Here is a 20,697-nt window from a genome sequence, read left to right on the forward strand (position 1 = left end):
AGAACACTGCCTACTATCCAACGGGCTCATCAAAAGACAAACATTTCTTTAAGTCCTGAGAGATTATACATACACGAAGGAAAAAAATAATTCCACAAGTATTAAAATCAAGAAGGCATCCAGGTTGTTGACTTCCTCTAACAGAGTATGCACTGGGGAAAGAGAGGTTTGATATCATCACAGTTCTAACCTTACAAATTAATTATGGTTTTCCTTCATCTACCTTAATTTTGAGTTAGGTGGCTGCTGGAGTTGGAACAATTGGAATGTGACCAGGACAGCTGCCTACCTTTCTCATAAGATGACTCACAGCTTGGGGCGCCTGGGTGGCTTAGTCGGTTAAGTGTCCGACTTTCGCTTAGGTCATGATCTCGCGGTTCGTGGGTTCGAGCCCCGCGTTGGGCTCTGTGCTGACTGCCAGCTCAGAGCCTGGAGCCTGTTTCAGTTTGTGACTCCCTCTCTCTCTGACCCTCCCCTGCTCATGCTGTCTCTCTCCAAGAAATAAATAAAACATTAAAAAAAAAAAAGGTGACTCACAGCTAAGTAAGCTTAGATATTTTATCACAGTCCAGGACATGGCCCTCAGGTTTTCAGATTCAGAGACCTACTTTAACCTTAACAAATCCACATTAACCATGTTCACAAACTGTTAATTCCATGATTTACAATTATGAATTCACAATTATCACACAGATAAATATCCAGATTAGCAAGACTAGTAAATACTTTCCCTATAGACAGATCTACTTGAGGAGTCAAATTATAACCAGAAGGCAAGGAAGTGATATAGAAGCGGAATTAGTTATTAAGGTGTCTTCCTCAAATACTCAAAGAAGATCTTGGCATGACTTATCAACAGGCGCTTAATATACTTGAAGTTTCATTGGCCAGGATCAGAAATTGCATATTTCTTTTTGTGAAACAGTTGGCAGTACAACTTTCATATGGTATAATAAAAAAAAATTTTACAGGTGCCTGGTTGGCTCAGTCGAGAGAGTATGCAACTCTTGATATCAGGGTCGTGAGTTTGAGCCCCACCCTGGGCATAGGTATTATCCAAAAAAAGAAAAATAAAGAAAAAGAGGAAAGAAAGAAATGTAAATAAATAAATGAATAATTTTTTAAGGTAAAAGGAAAGAAAAATTTTAGTTCCCTGGGAATAATTTAAATGACTACTACCCAGACTTGCCACTTTGCCTGTCTGTCTTTCTCCTATGCTTCCATAGTTGATCAATGGAAGTGATGAAGGTGTCCTTTCTTTAGAGCTTCAGTCAAGCCTTCCTCAAACTTAGAATTACTGCTGTCTTTTAAGGTGACTTTAATATCCTGTTCTAACCAATTTAATGTAGTATTGATAGTGTTTTCAGAGGGTGATCTTATTTCCCTTACCTCTAAATTTGGGAGGGGNATAAAAACTTAAGTATGTGCACTGCAGTTTTGGAGACAAGGCTTTTTTTTATGTCTACTGCTCTGCCCTAAGAATGTGAAAATATTTATCAGATTTATTGAGTTCTAACACGCCCAGGTTGCACACGTAGGGAGAAAAATCCTCCATGGTAGCTCATCTTTAATTCTGTAAAAGTAGATCATAATTTTTAAATTTCTGCAGGGGAAGGCAAAGGGGCCTGATCTCAGCACAGCTCAGGTTCTGCAGCAAAGAGACAAGAGGAAACCATTCTAATGGGGGCCTATAGAACTGGGACCAGCCCTTCAACAACACAGTGGCTGAGACCACTGATTGTACTGACTAGAATAAGGCTACTTAAGTGAAACCAATGACAAGGAATCTGTAAGATTCAGGGGAAAATGAGAAGTCAATGAGCTACAGGCAACGAACGTGGAAAAAAATGTGTTGTTTTCAAAAAGTGAGGCAGGAATTAGAAGAGGAAGAAAGTCCATTGTTTTGGGGGTGGGAGTGGAAGTTGTACTCTAAAGCCAAAAAGGAAACCAAGAATTTTTCACATGAGTCTCTTCTGAGTGATAATGGGAAGAAAGATTGTTTTTGAAAAACAATTAAAAAGCATTACAAATAAAGTTTTCATAGTAGTATAAAGGGTTAATGCTGGTAAAGTGAAAAATATTGGTGGATTGCTTGTTTACTTCATCTGGGTTCAATGACTCAAGTCATTAAGGCTGCAGACAAGGGTCACAGTGATCACCTGAGTTGATGGGAGGGTTTCGGATAACATCAGCAATCATCTTCTGAACCTCTGGAGTCAGGCCTGCTCGCTCCGTATCGAGTGGGCATCCAGCTTTCACCGCCTGGGACAAGTGCATGCCCACTTCGGTGAGAGGCAGAATCCTGCTCTCAGCTATCCTGATCTAGAGAAACAGGAACAAAGCGACCAGTGAAGTTTCAAAAGTGTGCACTGTACTGCATGCAAATTAAAGGTCTGAAACCTTCAGGTGGTAAATGTTCACTGAGAAATAACAATGCACTGAACTTGCATTCAAAATTTTCATGTTTACTATTTCTTCAAAACTTCCCCCATTATACATCTCCAGTTCTACTTTTTATACTTACTGTATTGAATAAAACAAAATCATCCAACTTTAGTTAAGAGCTCATTTCTCATCCCTTTTTAATTATTCGGTTTAGAAACCGATTAGCAGCAGAGAGTCATCATTCTGTGGAAGTCTACTAACTGCCACAGCCTTCTGAAAATAGAGTAAACTGTAATCCAATATTCTATATAATGAACTACTACATGGTACTTGAGTTATATGAATTTCCAAGAAGACAAATCCTGAAATGCTTAGTGATAATGTAAGGCTCCAGGTGCATTCTATAAAAGGTTCTTGAGAAGACTTTAATAAAGTTTTTATGTTGGCTCTATTCATAAAATAATAACTACAATTTAGTAAGGGCTGTCATCTCTTGCCTAGCATTAAACTTAATATGAATTGTTTTAAATTTAGGACAGTGTTACATATTTATGTAGCTTTTTAAACAAAGGTAGTTCAAAATCCAATTATGATGTATATTAGATAAAAGTCCTTTAAATACTCAGAAAGTTTAGTAGCTCTAAATTATTTCATGACATTCTCTTTTAATATATTTTGGAAGTATGAATTTGGACTGTATTTACGTGACTGTCGATACTTTCACAGAATAGAGCATTTGAAGGGATATTTTCATCCGTCAAAGGTAGGTTTTAAATTACTTTCATTAAATGTCAACCGTCTTCTACTACGCAGTATGCACTCTGTGCATAATATCAGGGTTATTTGATACCAGGCATCAAATTACCTAGAACTAATTGTATTATTGCTCCTGATTAATTAGTCCTTAGGCATGTTTAATTTTGTGGTTAGCTGGCACAGGTCCTCTCAGTCAGACCCGTGGGAGGAACAGATAATTATACCATGATATTTACACAATAACATACAACAAAATAATAGCAAAAGACATTAATGAAAATATACCACTCTTCACATTTTTAACCATGAATATGTAATATAATACATGAAACTACTATATAATACATGAAATAATATATGAAACCACATATCATGGCACAGTATTAGAATGTGCCTTACTCAGAAAATTTGGAGGCTATAACAAATTTTCTTAGTACCATATTTGGATATTCAGTTATACTGTATATATTTATGCTCAATTTATGTATATATAAGCATATTTAACACATACATGTAAATTACTATTTAAATAAGAAATTCGTTTCAAAAATAGTTCAATGCAATTATTTGGTTTCTTCTGTAATGGCTTTGGTACTTTTAGTTTTAGAAATTTGACTGTTTAATTAGAACATCTATTAAGTGATGAAGACAAGCTATGGACTGTTTTTCTTATTTCTTCTGGACTTTAACCAGGATAAGAAGTATAATGTAGCCTAGTGAATAAAGACACAGAAAACAGGAAAAGTAGGCATTGGACCATATAGCATTTTCCAAATCAATTTAATGACAGGACAGGAATTCAAATTAATTAAACCTAGATAGAAGCCTAATTCTGTCTCTGTTTCACTGAGATATACTCTTCATTTTGTGTATTTTAAAAAAACCTCAACAGCCTTCAGGATTTAGGCCAGAACAGTGAAAAAACATTAATATGGCCATTTTTCACAGCAATGAAGATGTTTTTCAAAGGCCACCAGGCATGGTTTAAAAAACAGAATAGTATTAGAGGATACAGTGAAAAAACAAGTTTGGTATTTGTGTTGGTTTTTTTTTTAAACTTATTTCTAGCTTCTTGGATATCCTTCCAGTGATGTTCTATGCATTTTTGTATATACACACAAGGATATGTCAGTAAATAAGCATGCATATATATACACATACATATTTGTGTCTTTCATGCAGCTCTGCATCTTCCCTTTAATGTATCTTGGAGATTATTCCTTATCAGTACATAAGCTAATAAGTTTTAAAGTATTAATCCCAGCCTTAAAAAAAAATACAGTCTTAAAATATGGCTGCTCTAATACCCCTAAGCTTAAGAGTGTTTAATAGTACCTCTGATACAACCTCTATAAAATAATCATGGTTAAAGTACACTTGCTGTTTTTAGTTGATTGACAAAAGTAGGCTTAGCAGAAAAAGAAAATGACATTCTAGTCTAAAATTAAATATAAAATGAAACACTATAAAATATCGTAGAATAAGAAGAATTTTATCCCAAGTCACAACTTTAATATTTGAAAAGCTGATAAAACATGTTTACATAAATGTTACAATCTCCTCTAACTTGAAAGTAAAACACTTACCAAAGACATCTTCTTTTCTTGGAATAAAGAATATGTGATGGCCACAGAGTGTGAAAGGGAGCATGCTCCATTTTTCACCATCAGACTGTTCCTTTGTTTTTCCAGAGGTTTTGTATATGGAAAGAGGTCTGTCTACAAAATTTTAAATGTAACAAAATGATCAATAATATCAATATAATGATAGAGTATCAATATGATCATTAGGCATTAGGAGGGGGCAGTCTCTAAGGAAGAGTAAAAAATTCCCTTTTTATGAAGAGCTCAAAAAGGTTGTTTTTTTTTTTAATGTTTATTTATTTTTGAGAGAGAGAAGACTGCATGCTCATAAGAGAAAGCAGAGGAGGTGCAGAGAGAGGAGGGAGACAGAGAATCTCAAGCAGGCTCTGTGCTGATAATAGCGCAGATCTCACAACCATGGGATCATGACCTGAAACAAAAGTAAGAGTCAGACACTCAACCAACTGAGCCACTCAGGTGCCCCTGTTTCTGTTTTTTTGTGTTTTTTTAAAACCTATTTATTTAAAAAGAAAAAATAAGGCTAGAGGGAATAAGTTTTTAAATAAAATATCTATAATAGCAAACATGGCTGTAGAACCAGAAATGTCTAGTCTCTCCCTTGGCCAGTAAGAGGGAATAATAAATGAACTATAATGCGGACCACTCTGACTCTAAATTAGTTCCTTAATCCCCGGAAGTGAATGTTGAATGAATGAATAAACCAAATTAAAATTCAAATTTAGATACCATAGCCACAAATTCTGCTAATATATCATAAGTAAATATATCATCACTATATACATAGAGTTTTAAAATATATGTACAAACTGTGGCTCTAAACTTGAAGCATTATCCAAATTCTTCTATAATTCCTTAAGACATGTTTAAAAGAAAAAAAGTGGGGAGGGGATTGAAAAAATGAGACTAATAAAGACAAGACCTTGAAATAAAGACCAAGGGGGAGTTAATGGTAGAATTATATGATGCTTAGTTCACATAGATATATGAATAGTCTCCCCCAACTTTACCTTTCAAAAGGTAAGCACCAATACTAAATTAAAAGAATTAAATCCAACAGAAACTGGCTTACTGTGACTCACAGCAGTTCATTTCTATCCTAAATGAAAAATGACCTGTAGATTAGTTTCACAGATACCTGGCACAACTGCAGTTTGGTGAAGAGAGAGGCCATACAATCCAATGTTGTTTGTAGGCACCCGGAAATTTTCAAGGAAGAGCATTTTTTATTAAATGAAGTGTTACCACCTGAGACCTGAACGCTGTTAAATTTGGCCCTAAATTCCTAGGAATGCCTAACTAACATCAAACTCCATTAGCCAGATTCCTAAGTATGTCTGTATAACAATCTACAGCTGGAGGCAACAATGTGACATTCCCACACCAAAGACTTGGAAATGTGACCACTGTAAGTTATGCTGACAAATCCTTATGGATTTTATTATTTATGGGACAAAATCACAGTATCATCTGTAAACGTGTGACTAAAGGGTTTAGGAACATCCAAAACACTAAGCAAAGTAATATGAGAGCACTAATCTCAAGAAGGTAGGGTTGGAATGTGATTCTAATAAGCAAAAGTAATCAAATCATATTCTATGCAGATAAAAGGCTATGTGGATAGACAGTGATCAGTTGTGGAAACATCTAAGTAGGAAAGGCAAAATGACAAAAGTAGGCAATGCCTATCCAAGCACTGTCCAGAGAAGAAGGCACCTTGGCTAACAAGATTTGAATAGGACAGCTTTCCGGGCAGCTAACTGTGTATGAGAATGCCTCAACCTGCCTTGATGCTTAGAGATGACTTCAGACACCATCAGCATGCCCCTTGTTATATTCCAGGCTTGCTAAGCAACTGTCAGATAAGCCGGCCTCCCACACCTGTTTTTCCTCACTAGGAGAAGAAAACACACTGGCTGGGTCAAGTGAGGCTTTCCAGTTGCATTTCTTACTATAAGTTAATGAACTTGAATTCCAATGTAACTATTTACATTTGCATATGCACACATGTATGTATAAAACCAAGCTCACAGAGAAGGATAATACTCCCAAAACACAACTATTCTGTGACAGGACATCAGACATTTAAGATTAAATGGATGATTTGTAAAGTGGGATCCAAATGTGCCTGTCCAAAGCTTATAGGAGATTCTTACAAGTAAAACTAACCCCTTAATACTGTCTTCCAGGGGTGCCTAGGTGGCTCAGTCAGTTAAGTGTCTGACTCTTGATCTTGGCTCAGGTCATGATCTCATGGTTCGTGAGATCCAGCCCCACGCTGGGCTCTGCACTGACAGTGCAGAGCCTGCTTGGGATTCTCTCTCTCCATCTCTCTCTGCCCCTTCCCCACCCCTTTCTCTCTCAAAATAAATAAAGGAACTTTAAAAAAATTTTTTTTAAATACTGCCTTTCATATTTTTAACTCTTCCAACTTTTTATTTCCACCCTGTCTCTTTTATCTTTCTAATTCATCCACTGTTTCTTTAATATGGGGAAGGAAAGTATCCTTTCCACCGTGTATGTGAGGAAATGGAAACCCAAAGAAGTTAAAAAACATGTTTGGCTTCCCCAGGTAGACAATGGTGGAATTAGATTCTTGATTCCCTGATTCTGAGTTTAGTAGACTTTTTCCCACCTCACAATGCCCCACCTTCTATGCTGGAGTACACCGAGTAACAGAGTCTACATGTGGAGTTTAAAGAAAGAAACCAAAGGATCCATGTGGAAATAGTCATTTATGGTAGAGCAAAAAGTAAAAGGATAGGAAAAAAACATTATTAAGACTGAAGAGAGGGGCCACCTGAGTGGCTTAGTCGGTTGAGAATCCAGTTCTTGATTTCAGCTCAGGTCATGATCTCATAGTTCATGGGATCAAGCCCCATATCAGACTCTGTACTAACAGTGAAGAGCCTGCTTGGGAATCTCTCTCTCCATCCCCTGCTTGTGCTCTTTCTCTCTCCCCTAAATAAATAATGTTAAATAAATAAATATAGGTAACTAACATGTTCTTATAAGTGATTTACTGTAGTGATTTACCTTAGAAACAATCTGACTTGATTTTCTAAGTGTCCAGTGTGGAAATGAAAATACAGTTGACCCTTGAACAACACAGTTTGAACAGGACAGGTCCACTTACATGTAGATTTTTTTTCAATAAATACAGTACAGCACCATAAATGTATTGTTTCTTCCTTATGATTTTTTTAAATAACACTATCTTTTCTTTAGCTTACTCTATTTTAAGAATATAGTACGTAAAACATATAACATAAAAAATGTGTTAATGGACTGTATGTGTTCTCAGTAAGTCTTCCAGTCAACAGTAGGCTACTGGTAGTTAAGTTTTGGGGGATTCAAAAGTTATCTGTAAATTTTTTATTGTGTGAGGGTCAGTGCCCCTAATGCTCCACACTGGTCAAGGGTCAACTGTAAAGGGAGAAAATACCACTGTGGAAAGGTGTTTCTGAAATTATCAAAAAATGTTTATTCTCACAGTTCCTGAAAATCACGGTATTTTACCTGAATGTTATTTGTTTGACAGAAATGTTTGATGACTTCCAACAGAGGGGCCAACATAAGAGCTTTGCCTTCAGAAACACCATCGATCCTTTTCACATTTTCAACTGTAGTAGGTCTGTCATTTAAAAAAATTAAAAGGTCAAGAAACCACTAAAACATTATCACCCCAGTAATGTAGCTGATATTTAGCACCATACTGACAGCAAATATGTATTTTTCCAACAATAAAAAGCAATGTGTAATACTGGCACTCATTTTATGATGCCTTTCTTTGCTTTCCACCATTTACAGATTTGCTACTTTAGCAGTTTATGAATGAAACCACCACCCCCACGGTCACCACAGAAGCACAGTTCTAACTGATAAATAGGGTATTTCATGAAGAAACAACCTAATGTTCTACTCTATGACTGATCTTATCTTATTATTTTTATAGACATGAAAAGAAACTATGGGGCTCAGGGTGCCTGGGTGGCTCCAAAAGTTTAAGTGTCCAACTCTTGATTTCAGATCACATCATGACTTCAGGTTCATGGATTGAACCCTCTGTCAGGTCTGCACTGACAGTGTGGAGCCTTCTTAGGAATGTCTCTTTTCCCTCTCTGTGTCCCTCTCCCGCTCATGCTCGCTCTCTCTCGCTCTCTCTCTTTCTCTCTCAAAATAAACATTAAAAAGGAAAGAAAAACCATGAGGCTTTAACTGAAGACAACAGGCTAAGAAACAAAAAAGAAAATCCTATTCATTATTTACAAAGTATTTACCTGTAACAATAAACCTGCTAACTGCTTTGGGCTTTTAACTCAATATTTCTTATCGTGTCCAATATCCAAGAGACTGTATGTGGTCAACTTTCTAAAAATCTGCCAATCTAATGATTATTCCTTTTCTTTTAAACATCTTTACTAAATATTAAAGTGTGGTCTTGGATTATTTATTATTGTTATTTTTGAGACACGGGACATACAGAGGGAGAGAGAGAATTCTAAGCCAGCTCTGTATGGTCAGTGCAGAGCCTGACATGAAGTTTGATCCTATGACCATGAGATTATTACCTGAGCCAAAATCCAGAATCAGACGCTTAATAACAGAGCCACCCAGGCACCCATGAATATTTATTTTTAATGAAACAATTATTATAAAATATAAGTACTATGTTATATTATTAAAATTTCTACAGTAAAGTAACATCTTTTAGATAAAATTTAGTGACAAAAAACAATTTTTTAAAAGAAAGTATAAAAGATGAATCCAGTTACCAAGCAACTATTCTTTGTTAATAATTTCTTCAAAATATTTATTGACCAACTTGTATTTATTAGGCATTGTACTAGACAGAAAATGATGAGGAACATAGTGTCTTTATTCACAGAGTTTAAAATCTCGAAGATAGAACACATATATACCAAGAATAATAACAAAAAAATAAGAAAAGCATTATGTAAGAAGTGCTACAGAAGCATCTTTTAAATTTACATTTTAAAGTCCTTTACAAATTCCAGAGCACCTGAGTGGCTCAGTCGGTTAAGCTCAGGTCGTGATCTCACGGTTCCTGGGTTTGAGCCCTGCGTCGGGCTCTGTGCTGACAGCTCAGAGCCTGGAGCCTGCTTCAGATTCTGTTCTTCCCTCTCTCTCTGCCCCTCCCCTGCTTGTGTTCCCCCTCTCTCAAAAATTAAGCTTTAAAAATTAAAAAAACATTTTTTAAATTAAAGTCCTTTACAAGTTCCTGAGAATTACTTTGCTGTTAAGAGCATATAAGACTTCATGGAAAAAAATAATTAATAAAGCCAGATCTTGAAGGATTTCCTAAAAGGAGTTTTGGGGAATCAGAGAAACTACAAGGCAGAATCAACACTATAAGTAAATATATGGAAGTTGAAAGGGGGTTTTCAACCAACTGTAAACAACCTAGATAAGATAAACCATTCAAAATCCTGTGACCTGGCTGGAAAAGGAGGTTCAAGTCCATAAACAGAGAGGCCTGAATTATAAGCTAAAGAAATTAAGACAGTGGGGAACTAGTTAAGCAGAAGTACAACAGGATAAAGACTGATTTAGTCTCATGTATCAGATGAAACAGAGAGGGAAAGATGAAGGAAAAAGTAACTAGCTTTTGCTAGTCACTGGCTTTTGCAATAGTCCAGGGGCACTGGTCCAAACTAACGGGGTGTTACTAAAAGAAAGAGGACAGAATACACAGACACATAAGGAATATTTAAATGAAAAAGTCTCAAAACTTTTAAATAAGACCAACATGGGGATCCACGTTAGAGGAGTGAAGATAATACCAGGGGTTTTAAACGTGCATCACTGAGAACATGGTGGTATGAACTGACAAAAATAAGAAATTCAGAAAGAAGAGTTTCGGTAGTTGCCTGAAATTCATGTATGGAGTCTTTGTGGATAAGGAGTTAGATTTTATATATAATGAATCTGATTGCTGAAAACAGTTGGTTTTCATTCACATAGAAATGTGGGACTGTAGCTCGGTAGAGAGATTGTGGGCAGTAGCGTGGGAGATTGGGAAGTCAACGCATAGACAGGGCAGCTGGACCCAAAGTCATACTATCACTTAACAATCTATGGTACAAATATATTATGTTAGAAGAAAGTAAGATAGAACATATACAAACGGACAGTTTACCTTAATTTGGCCATATCCAGCAGTATCTTATTTGTTGCTAGAATGGCGGGAGGAACATCCTTTCGATTGGCATGTTTCTGCCTAGCTTCCATCAGTTTCCCATACAGCATAGTCTGAACAAAGAACAAAGAAACAACTCAACATTTTTCGTTTTTTTTTTTTTTTAATGTACTTGGAAAAATCCAGTCTTTTATTTTTAGAGCTTCAGATAATTACATTTTCTCTTAGGATGAAAAATAAACTGCATCTCAGACTCCTTGCTAGGGAACAATTTTTAAAATACTGGCAACAAAATTTTAAGCATGCATATGTTCACAACTATCCTTTCAAATACTGCCTTTTCACAAAAGCCATACCTGAGTTTCCTGCTCTTGAGCTGAAATAACAGGTTCTGAGGACTTGTAAGATTTTCCTGGTGAATGTACCGTGATGCTAAAATATTTAAAAGAATATAAATTATAAAAGCTTTTCTTTCTCCAAGGTCACTTTTCACTTAACCTCCAAAATGAGAATATTGTTCCAAGTCCATAGTAACATTTATTCTTCATAATACCAGTAACATAACTGTGATCTACGACAGCCTAGATTTTAAACAATTTCACTCAAATGCATTCATTATAATGGTATAGTTAAAACTAACTGGAATTGATCAAAAATTAGTATACTTAAAAACAGCATTTGCCCTCTCCTCATCCTCAACTAAATGCTTTGAAATACTCCCTATCTATAATGAAGATAACTCTTTTTTGACCAAGAGAGAGATAATCAATGATTCTTTACTGTGATATTACTAATTTTTGGTTGGTGAGGCACATGAGCATGGGATTGATCAAATTGTTCACACTTTTCTTCAGAATCAAACAAAAATAAGCCAAAGAAAATACTACTGCTTTTGACTCCTTAAAAGAAAGATTAAAAACCAGCCAATTAGCAAACAACATGGAAGGTGCTAGGCAGCAAACTAGATAGAAAACCATTTTCTTTTTTTTTTAATTTTTTAAATGTTTTTATTTATTTCTGAGAGACAGAGACAGTGTGAGCAGGGGAGGGTCAGAGAGACAGGGAGACAGAGAATCTGAAACAGGCTCCAGGCTCTAAGATGGCTGTCAGCACACAGCCTGACACAGGGCTCGGACCCACGAGCTGTGAGATCATGACCTGAACCAAAGTCAGACACTGAACCAACTGAGCCACACAGGCACTCCAATAGAAAACCATTTTCTACAACAAGCATTTCTCACTGATAAAGTAATTAGAAAGAGGAAATGTTATACAAATGAAACTATATGGAATAGCCCACATAAAAGATGTCACATTTAAATAAAGCCCTCCTTTGGTAAAGAAAGGGGGAAACATATTTGATATCTGAGAAATGTTTATAAATTTCTCTGTTCTAAGAATTCAAAATATACAGCGTAAAGTAAGAGTTTCACAATTATCACATCTTATCACTAAATAAGTAGATATAAGCCTGAGAAAAGACACCCCAGTTGAAAGAATTAGTAATATCAGGTTACTCAAGATAATTATAAATTTGTTTTAAATAATATAATTACATTGACCTTTATCTTAGTATTTATAAAAGTCTTTATACTAATGTACTGTTTGCAAAATGGTATTTTATATTATGTCACAAGTAAACTTTATCATATATACTGGCAAATTTTGGGTAATATAGTCCTAAAGCAGAAATATATGTGGAGAACATTTGATGAAAAATATTTTGCCTATGAATGTTATTACAAGTGCACAGAAGAAAAGATCAAAATAACTATAATGAAAAGCACCAAAAAGTGGAGATGTATCCACGCAACAAGAAAAGATTGTTATGTAAAAGAAAGAAAAGAGAAAAAGAAACAGTTCTTAGAAATTAAATTTCTGATAAATAAAATTAAAATCTTACTAGATGGAAGGGAATAAAAAGTCAAGGAACTCTCTAAGAGAATAATCAAACAAAAAGAGATGAAAACAAGGGAAAAGAAAAATAAGTAACAAGAACACTAAAAACCAAGCGGAGAAAACAAAAAAGACAATTACTAACATCAAAGAAAATTAAGGTAGTGGTGGCCATAGTAACAAAGTTTGGCGTAGTGTTATATAATGTTTGAGTAGGTTTAATAACATAAAAACAAACTGTTACTATGACCAAAACTTGAAATATAATTGTTTTGGTCACAGAGAGAACTGAAGGAAGGGAAATGAGGGGAGGAGATATGGGAGATAAGCCCTAATCCACCATTATAGGATGTCAACAAAAAAATTTCCAAAACTATAGTAGGGCACTAAGTATGTCACTTAGAAATATGGAGGCAATGGGGCGCCTGGGTGACTTAGTCAGTTGAGCGTCCGACTTTCGCTTAGGTCATGATCTCGCGGTTTGTGGGTTCGAGCCCCGTGTCGGGCTCTGTGCTGACTGCCAGCTCAGAGCCTGGGGCCTGTTTCAGTCTGTGACTCCCTCTCTCTCTGACCCTCCCCTGCTCACGTTGTCTCTCTCTCTCTCCTAGAAATAAATAAAACATTAAAAAAATGTTAAAAAAAAAAAAAAGAAATATGGAGGCAAATATCAGAGAGCCCAGCTGGAAGATTTGAGGATGACTGCTCTACAGAACAGGACAAAGCAGTTTTCTAAAGGCTGTGAACTGGTGTGTTTTGTGATATGCCATTAGGTACCAATTTTAAAGCCATGTACATGTATTCTTTTTTAAGTGTTTATTTATTTTGAGAGAGAGTGTGTACATGCTAGGGAGGAACAGAGAGAGAGAGAGAATCCCAAGCAGGCTCCACGCTGTCATCACGGAGTACCCGGAGGGCCTCAATCTCACAACCCATGAGATAATGACCTGAGCCAAAATCCAGAGTCCCATGCTTAACCAACTCCATCCACACACCCCCACACGAACTATTTTAATGAAAATTCAAATAAACTTTAAAATAACAGTTATTTATGGGTAAGCCTATTTCTCACTTCTCTACACTAAGCCCATACATTAAAATTAATACCTGGACCACTCCACAGGTGTCTCAAACTCAGTACATCTATCAATAAACTCCTCGTCCCCTTAATATCCAATGCTCTCTCAAATCTGTGTTCCTCTTATGTTGCCAGTGAAGGGAGACAACACTCTTACCCATAATCAAAGACAGAAATCTAAGTGTCAAGTTCAAGTTCTCCATTTTCCTTAGCCCACCTGTCTTTTCAATCACCAGGTCCTAACAATTCTATCTCCTAAATATCTTACAGTTCTATTTCTTTCCATGCCCACTGCCACTTCCCTCATCTATGTCCCCATCTTTTTTTGCAAATGCTACTGCAATAGCCTTCTTACTTGTGTCTCTACACTCTGATCCTCCAGCCCTCTATTCCCTCCACAGCAAGAGTCACGGATCGAGTCCGCACACTAGGGTGCCTGGGACAAATTCATGTGTTCTGGTAAGTTTTGTAAGCTAAGAATGGTTTCTTACATTTTTAAACAATTTAAAAAAATCAAAAGAACATTTTGTGACATGTGAAAATTATATGAAATTCAAATTTCAGTGTCCATAAATAAAGTTTTATTGGAATACAGCCACATTCATTTCTTTACATATCATCTATGGCTGCTTTAAGGCTACAACAGCAAAGTGGAGTAGTTAGACAGAAGCCACATGACCCACAAGCCTAAATTATTTACTATCTGATCCTCTATGGAAATGTCGACCTCTGTTCTCAATCATAAGTTTGATGTCACTATCCTACGTAGCTGCTCCTTCTCCCATAGCTGCAGATGCTTACTTTCTGCAGGGCTCAGGGACAGAGCTGAATAGTGAAAATCCTTCCTTAGCTCTCAGATCAACTGCCTTTATGATCAAGTTGAGTGCTAGAAAGGAAACTGGATATTCTGGACCCCATTTAATTCTCCAGTCTTAAATATTTACCACTCCCTCTCTTCCCTCTATCAGCTAATTGCTAGCATACTGTTGAGTTCCTCAACCACATCATACCCTCTCTTGCTTTCAGATTTTAAAATATGGGCCATTCCTCTGATCATAAAACTTCCCCTCATTTTACTTCACTTCTATTTAAGCCTCAAGTGTCACTTCCAAAGTGCTTTTCCAAAGTGTTACAACCCTGGATTGTAATTTTATGTTCCCTTACCTGTATATCTCACCAGAGTATAAACCCTGGGAGGGCCAGGGGCTATGTCTCTAGTTTTCCCCATTCAACCCCATTGCCTAGAATAACACCTGGCACAAAGAAGATGCCTAGCAAAAACACAGTAAATGCTTAAATGAAGAACTGCTTTAGCATACTGAATGGATATATTGTTTTATACACTTAACCTTTTTGCTTACATAAAACGTAGTAATCAATTACTCCATATCTAAACAAAAAGAAATTGTTTTGAGTGGAAGACGTATTACGGTAAATGTTCGTCAGATCCAAAGTAGTATTCTCTAAGTGAGCAATCCATTAGAAAGTAACAGTATCAGGGCGCCTGGGTGGCTCAGTCAATTAGGCATCTGACTCTTGGTTTCAGCTCAGGTCACGACTCACGGTTTCTGAGGTCAAGCCCCGTGTAGGGCTCAGTGCTGACAATGCAGAGCCTGCTTGGGATTCTCTCTCCTGCTCTCTCTGCCCCTCTCTTGTTTGTGCTCATGCGCTCTCTTTCTCTCAAAATAAATGAACTTAAAATTTTTTTAAAGAAAGTAACAGTATCAGAGCACATTAATTTATTTTCCCCTGATACATATATAAACATAGTCCATTCAATAATCTGGGTATAGGTCCTGACAAGTTTTTCAAATATTCTCCATCTTCAGACCTTCTGTAATTCTGTACATTCTCCATACTTTCATTAAGTCAGCAAGTCAGGTATTAGGCTCCAAAGTACAATAAGTACATTCATTATTTCTACCAACTCTAATATTTACCATTTTATGTTGCTGTTAGATATATTTTAAATGGGCTGGAAATATATATTTTATACAAATATAAAGAGTGTTTGTATGCTAGAGGTTGACAAATACAGATTTGAAAGTCAGCTCTGGTATTAGCGATGTGTGACTGAACACGTTAGTTAACCTCTTCAGCCTTGGTATCTTCAACTTTAAAATGGGAATAAATAGTGGTGGTTAACTCATAGGATGTTGTAAGAATTAAATATTACAAATAAAACACTTAACATTTAGTACATAGTTTGGCAAAAAATAATACCCATGAAGTGTTAGCTATTAAATTAATGTTAATACTATCATTTTACAGGTCTTCTTTAATAATTATAACACTGGATGCTTATGCTTTAACTTTAATTTCCTTCTGCCAATGAAACAGCCCAACATCTGATAGATGTTTATCTTTAGGAAAGAAAGAAAAAAGGTACTGATATAGTAAGCATAGAAAATAAAAATTTTCAACTCTGTACCTTCGTTTAGGAATGTTACTCCCAGAAGAAATTTTATCAGATGCTTTGTAAGAATACATCTTCTCCAAGTTACACTGGTTTTAAACATAGAAAGTTCCATTAAGAAAATTCAAAGTTTCAAAAACTTTTAAATATAAAAAGAATATGATACAAAATCTCACAATTACAATTTCTCCTGTAAGTCATCAAATAAACCACCTGAACATAAACTAGTAAATTATCAACTTCTACGAAGCTACAGGCAGTTAATCCTAATCCTCTCAAATCTATAGAGAATATATGATCAAAATAATTACTTGAGACATAGCAGAGGCCAAAGTTACAAAATGATTCAGTTACATTCTGCATACTTTAATAAAACAAAAGCTTTACCAAAAAATTTAATTCAGCACATTTTCCTATTACTCTAATGTTCCAATTAGCTGAAGTCTGCCTGTGGGTATTTAATCTATAATAGTTATCTAAGATTCAAAACATAAAACAAGACTGTATATATGCATGTGTGTGTGTGAGTGTGTTTTGTATAGCTTTACTGAGAACATTTAGGAATCAGGCTTATTTTTTTTCTATCAGTTATATGTATCATAATGTGTAAAAAATTTCCAGACCAAATGAATTATAAAATAGGCTATAACAAAATCAAAATAGGGGTGCCTGGGTGGCTCAATGAGTTCAGCATTTGACTTCAGCTCAGGTCAGGATCTCACAGTTTGTGGGTTCAAGCCCCGCATCAGGGTGTGTGCTGACAGCTCGGAGCCTGGAGCCTGCTTCAGATTCTGTGTCTCCCTCTCTCTCTACCCCTCCCCTGCTTGTGGACTCTCTCTTTCTCTCTCTCTCTCTCTCTCAAAAACAAATAAACATTTAAAAAATCAAAGTAAGTTATTTCTCAAATATGTCTATTAATCTGAGAAATTATATAGTGCATATTTTATTCTGTTCATTTTGCTACTCTTTCCAAAGTTTGTGCTTTGTTATATAAAGCATTTCATTCAATAAGGAAGGAAATAAATAAGAACCACCTCTTTAACAAACAAACCTTCCTCTCTGCAGTTAATTCAGTTGGTTCTTGAGTATAGGAACACTGTTCCATGCCAAGTGATACAGTTTTAGAACTGAAAAATAATAAAATTAAGTTATCTCAAATGTCAAAGTGTAATTATTGAATTATCTAATATCATCATTCCTCCACTCTCAGAAAGGGAGATAAGATTCCATTACCGTTTCAGAACTGAGAATTTTTTAAAATAATTTTTTTTTTAAAAACAAGCTCTGGAAAGTGCTTCTTAAGCTCTTTAAAGTTTTTTAAGTTTAAAAGAAAAATTGACAATACACAATTACAGTCAACAACACTGTATTATAAATTTCAAAGTTGCAAAGAGACTAGGTTGTTCTCAACACAGAAAGGAAATGATAATTATTTGACATGACAAAAGTGTTACTTAAGCTACTGTAGTTATCATATTGTAGTCTATAAACCTACCAAACCAACATGTTGTATATGTCAAACTTACACAATGTTATATGTCAATTATATCTCATTTTTTTTAAAAAAGGAAAAAACCAAATGATCAATAACATGTAAAGATACTAAAAAGAAGGCAAGAAGTACATTCCCTTCCCACTTTCTACCACAAGAAGGAAATATGATATACTGACTCTTCAACATTGATCTCCGCGCTGCTTCATTAATCAAGGGGAAAGCAGCTTTCTAAATACCTCAACTGCTTTCTAGCAACCAAAGAAATGTTCTATGATTTCTCTCTCACCCACTGACTCCCACCCTCAAACTAGCTAAAAGAGGTATGCCAAAACAATCTTTACTCATTTTATCTTTGTGGCATCTGTAAATTGGTATAATTTACATGTTAACAACAATAAATCCAGAAGTTAAAAAAAACTGAAAAACAAACCTTGGTTGAGGAAACTCTGTTAAACACAATTCTTCATTGGCTTGAAGGATAAGTTTCTTAGAAAATTCTGTTTTGGCTTTATGAAGCCAATCTCTACCCTGTTGAATACAAGAAGAATTTCTTAATGCACAGTGAGGAAAACTAATCAAACAGGTAGACTTCTACATTGTTTACCTTTTTTGTAAGAGCACAAATCCTTACAAATTTGGCAGGCCCAGGAATTTCTGTCAAGAATCCCTCAGTCATGAGCTGACGGGACAAAGCCTTCCACCAACTCTTTGTGTGATCCTTGCCAGTGCCAAATAAATCATGTCTGCGATGCTGATCTGTAAGACGCTGGGAATTCTGAAAATAGGAATAAAATAAGTATCTAAAAATGCTTTACTGAGTTAAACAGGATAAGTAAAACAACTTTTTGGGGTTTAACACCAAATTTCAGCTTTAAAAACTTATAAAATTTTATGCCCATCCTGCTTGTTCTGAATACTTAAGTCATAAATAAATATATAATCAAAATAAGAGTTGCTTTTCTGTCTAAAATAATGACAGGTAACTCTGCATATCATTTACATGCATTTTCTAGTGCATAGGCTTTGATATGTTTGGAATATTTAACCTAGGCTATTTAGGCCTTTTATAAACATACATTGTCTGGAAACAGGAATCATCATCTGCAGCACGAGACTAGGAGCCTGGGTGTTAGGAGGCAGTGTGACCCAATAGCTAGTAATCAGTGAGTGCACCAAAACTCACTTTCTACTGCATGGCTATATTTGTGGTGCTTTTGTTCAAGACGTACTGCAAAGTTTCCTTAATCATTTCTGATTTAGCTGCTTGACTGAGATACCCCAGAAAAACCAAGTGCAGGCTACACAGTTGCTATTTTTGAGAGATTTTTCCCCCCTAAGAGAAGATTCCAAACTGAAGACTCTTCATAAGCTATCAAGTTTTAGCAATGTTGGGGAAGCTAGTCCATCACATGCAATTCTCCTGTTATCTAATGGAAATGACTCTTCCCACCTTCCCCCCGATAAAGTACTTTTCCATTCACTCTGCCCTTTTCCTACCTCCTTCACTTACCCTACACATTTAAGCACCACCGTTAATTGTCCATAGTGTTACATGGACAGAGTGCTTTACGGAAAGTTGCTGTCTAACTTGTGGTGAATAGGGCAGATGGTAGTTCAAGGGTCATTCTAACCACTGTGACTTCAAGTGACATTCAAGTCCACTGTGACTTCTTTTACTGCAGAATCTGGAAAGTTACAAATACTGTTTCTCAAAATCCCTTTCAGCTAGAGTTCTGGCTATGATTTAAGTTCTACTAATCAGAGGCATTTTTCCATGACATCTATAAGCAGGAAGTTGAGGTAAGGCTACTCTTGCGCTATTTTTGCAGGTATGCAGGATCGTGAAGGTGTTTGGTTTTTATGAGGAAGTGTTAGTGCAGAACCCCGCATACAACTGTTGGCTTCCAGAGTATCAAGAGGCATCCATTTTTTTGGATACAGATTATAGCAAGTGCAGAGTGGTCACCAGAGCAGGCACAAGTGGAACCTCCCTGATTGTTACAGCTCCCTTTTCGGTCCACTTTGGGGTCCGGTGCTGTAGCGGTGGCAGGCCAAGCTGACAGATGGCTTCTTGTAACAGCAGATGCAGCAGCTCTTAGGATCAACCATACAGTACAATCTTATCAACAATACCATAAGCTATTAAATGCCCAGGAGTAAATATTTTTCCTTTTAAATTACTCAGAGTGATCATAAGCTAATATAAATTCTGTATTTTAGGTTATACTTATGTTTCAAAAATATTCATCCCTTGAATATCAAGAGGTTACTATATTCTAAAAATTTTAATATAAAATAGACTAAAATTTTAGAAACAGGCATAGCCTGTCATTCAACATTTTTACATTTCACCTATACTCCATGAAGGTTTAACAACCAATGCATTTAAAAACGCAGGGATCAGGGGCGCCTGGGTGGCTTAGTCGGTTAAGCGTCCGACTTTCGCTTAGGTCATGATCTCGCGNGAATGGAATTCCAGCAGACATAACTCAAACACTATAAAGTCTCTCTATTACAAACATACTGGTTTTATTCAACTGATAAGAATGTTATAGCTACCAGTTTATCATTCTGGAATGTTAAACACGTAAATATAAGTGAAAGAGCCTAAATAGAGCTCATCCCTCAACAGAGGAAATCTAGGCTGCAATTAGATTAAACTGGAATGAATTCTGATCAGAGATACAGCAGTGCCTAGATACTGAGCTTAACACATAGGCTTCTGATAGGCTTAGTTAACAGAGTCTGTAACAAGCATTCTAATTATTTTAAAAATAAAAATAGATATAGAAGTATTTTTATTAAAATAGCTAAGTAGGGGTGCCTGGGTGGCTCAGTCGGTTAAGCATCTGACTTCAGCTCAGGTCATGATCTCACAGTTTGTGGGTTCGAGCCCCACATCAGGCTCTGTGC

At 36.0% G+C, this 20,697-nt stretch overlaps 1 protein-coding gene across 5 annotated transcripts in view; it reads right to left on the reverse strand.

Moving 5' to 3' along the window:
- Positions 1–20,697, reverse strand: part of WRN (WRN RecQ like helicase) — a 131,926-nt gene that overhangs the window by 12,306 nt on the left and 98,923 nt on the right. For 4 of the 5 annotated variants that reach the window (XM_077760808.1, XM_077760800.1, XM_077760793.1 and 1 more), the window contains 9 exons: positions 18,389–18,559; positions 18,215–18,312; positions 17,341–17,416; positions 16,305–16,378; positions 11,259–11,334; positions 10,903–11,015; positions 8,262–8,376; positions 4,728–4,859; positions 2,160–2,322 (listed from right to left, as the gene is read on the reverse strand). In XM_077760808.1, coding sequence (XP_077616934.1) covers positions 2,160–2,322; positions 4,728–4,859; positions 8,262–8,376; positions 10,903–11,015; positions 11,259–11,334; positions 16,305–16,378; positions 17,341–17,416; positions 18,215–18,312; positions 18,389–18,559 — 1,018 coding nt within the window. The remainder of the gene's footprint in view (positions 1–2,159; positions 2,323–4,727; positions 4,860–8,261; positions 8,377–10,902; positions 11,016–11,258; positions 11,335–16,304; positions 16,379–17,340; positions 17,417–18,214; positions 18,313–18,388; positions 18,560–20,697) is intronic. The other variant, XM_077760813.1, reaches the window with a different exon arrangement.

This window comes from Crocuta crocuta, unplaced genomic scaffold (assembly GCF_008692635.1).
Source record: "Crocuta crocuta isolate KB4526 unplaced genomic scaffold, BGI_CrCroc_1.0 scaffold546, whole genome shotgun sequence".
Taxonomy (NCBI): Eukaryota; Metazoa; Chordata; class Mammalia; order Carnivora; family Hyaenidae; genus Crocuta; species Crocuta crocuta.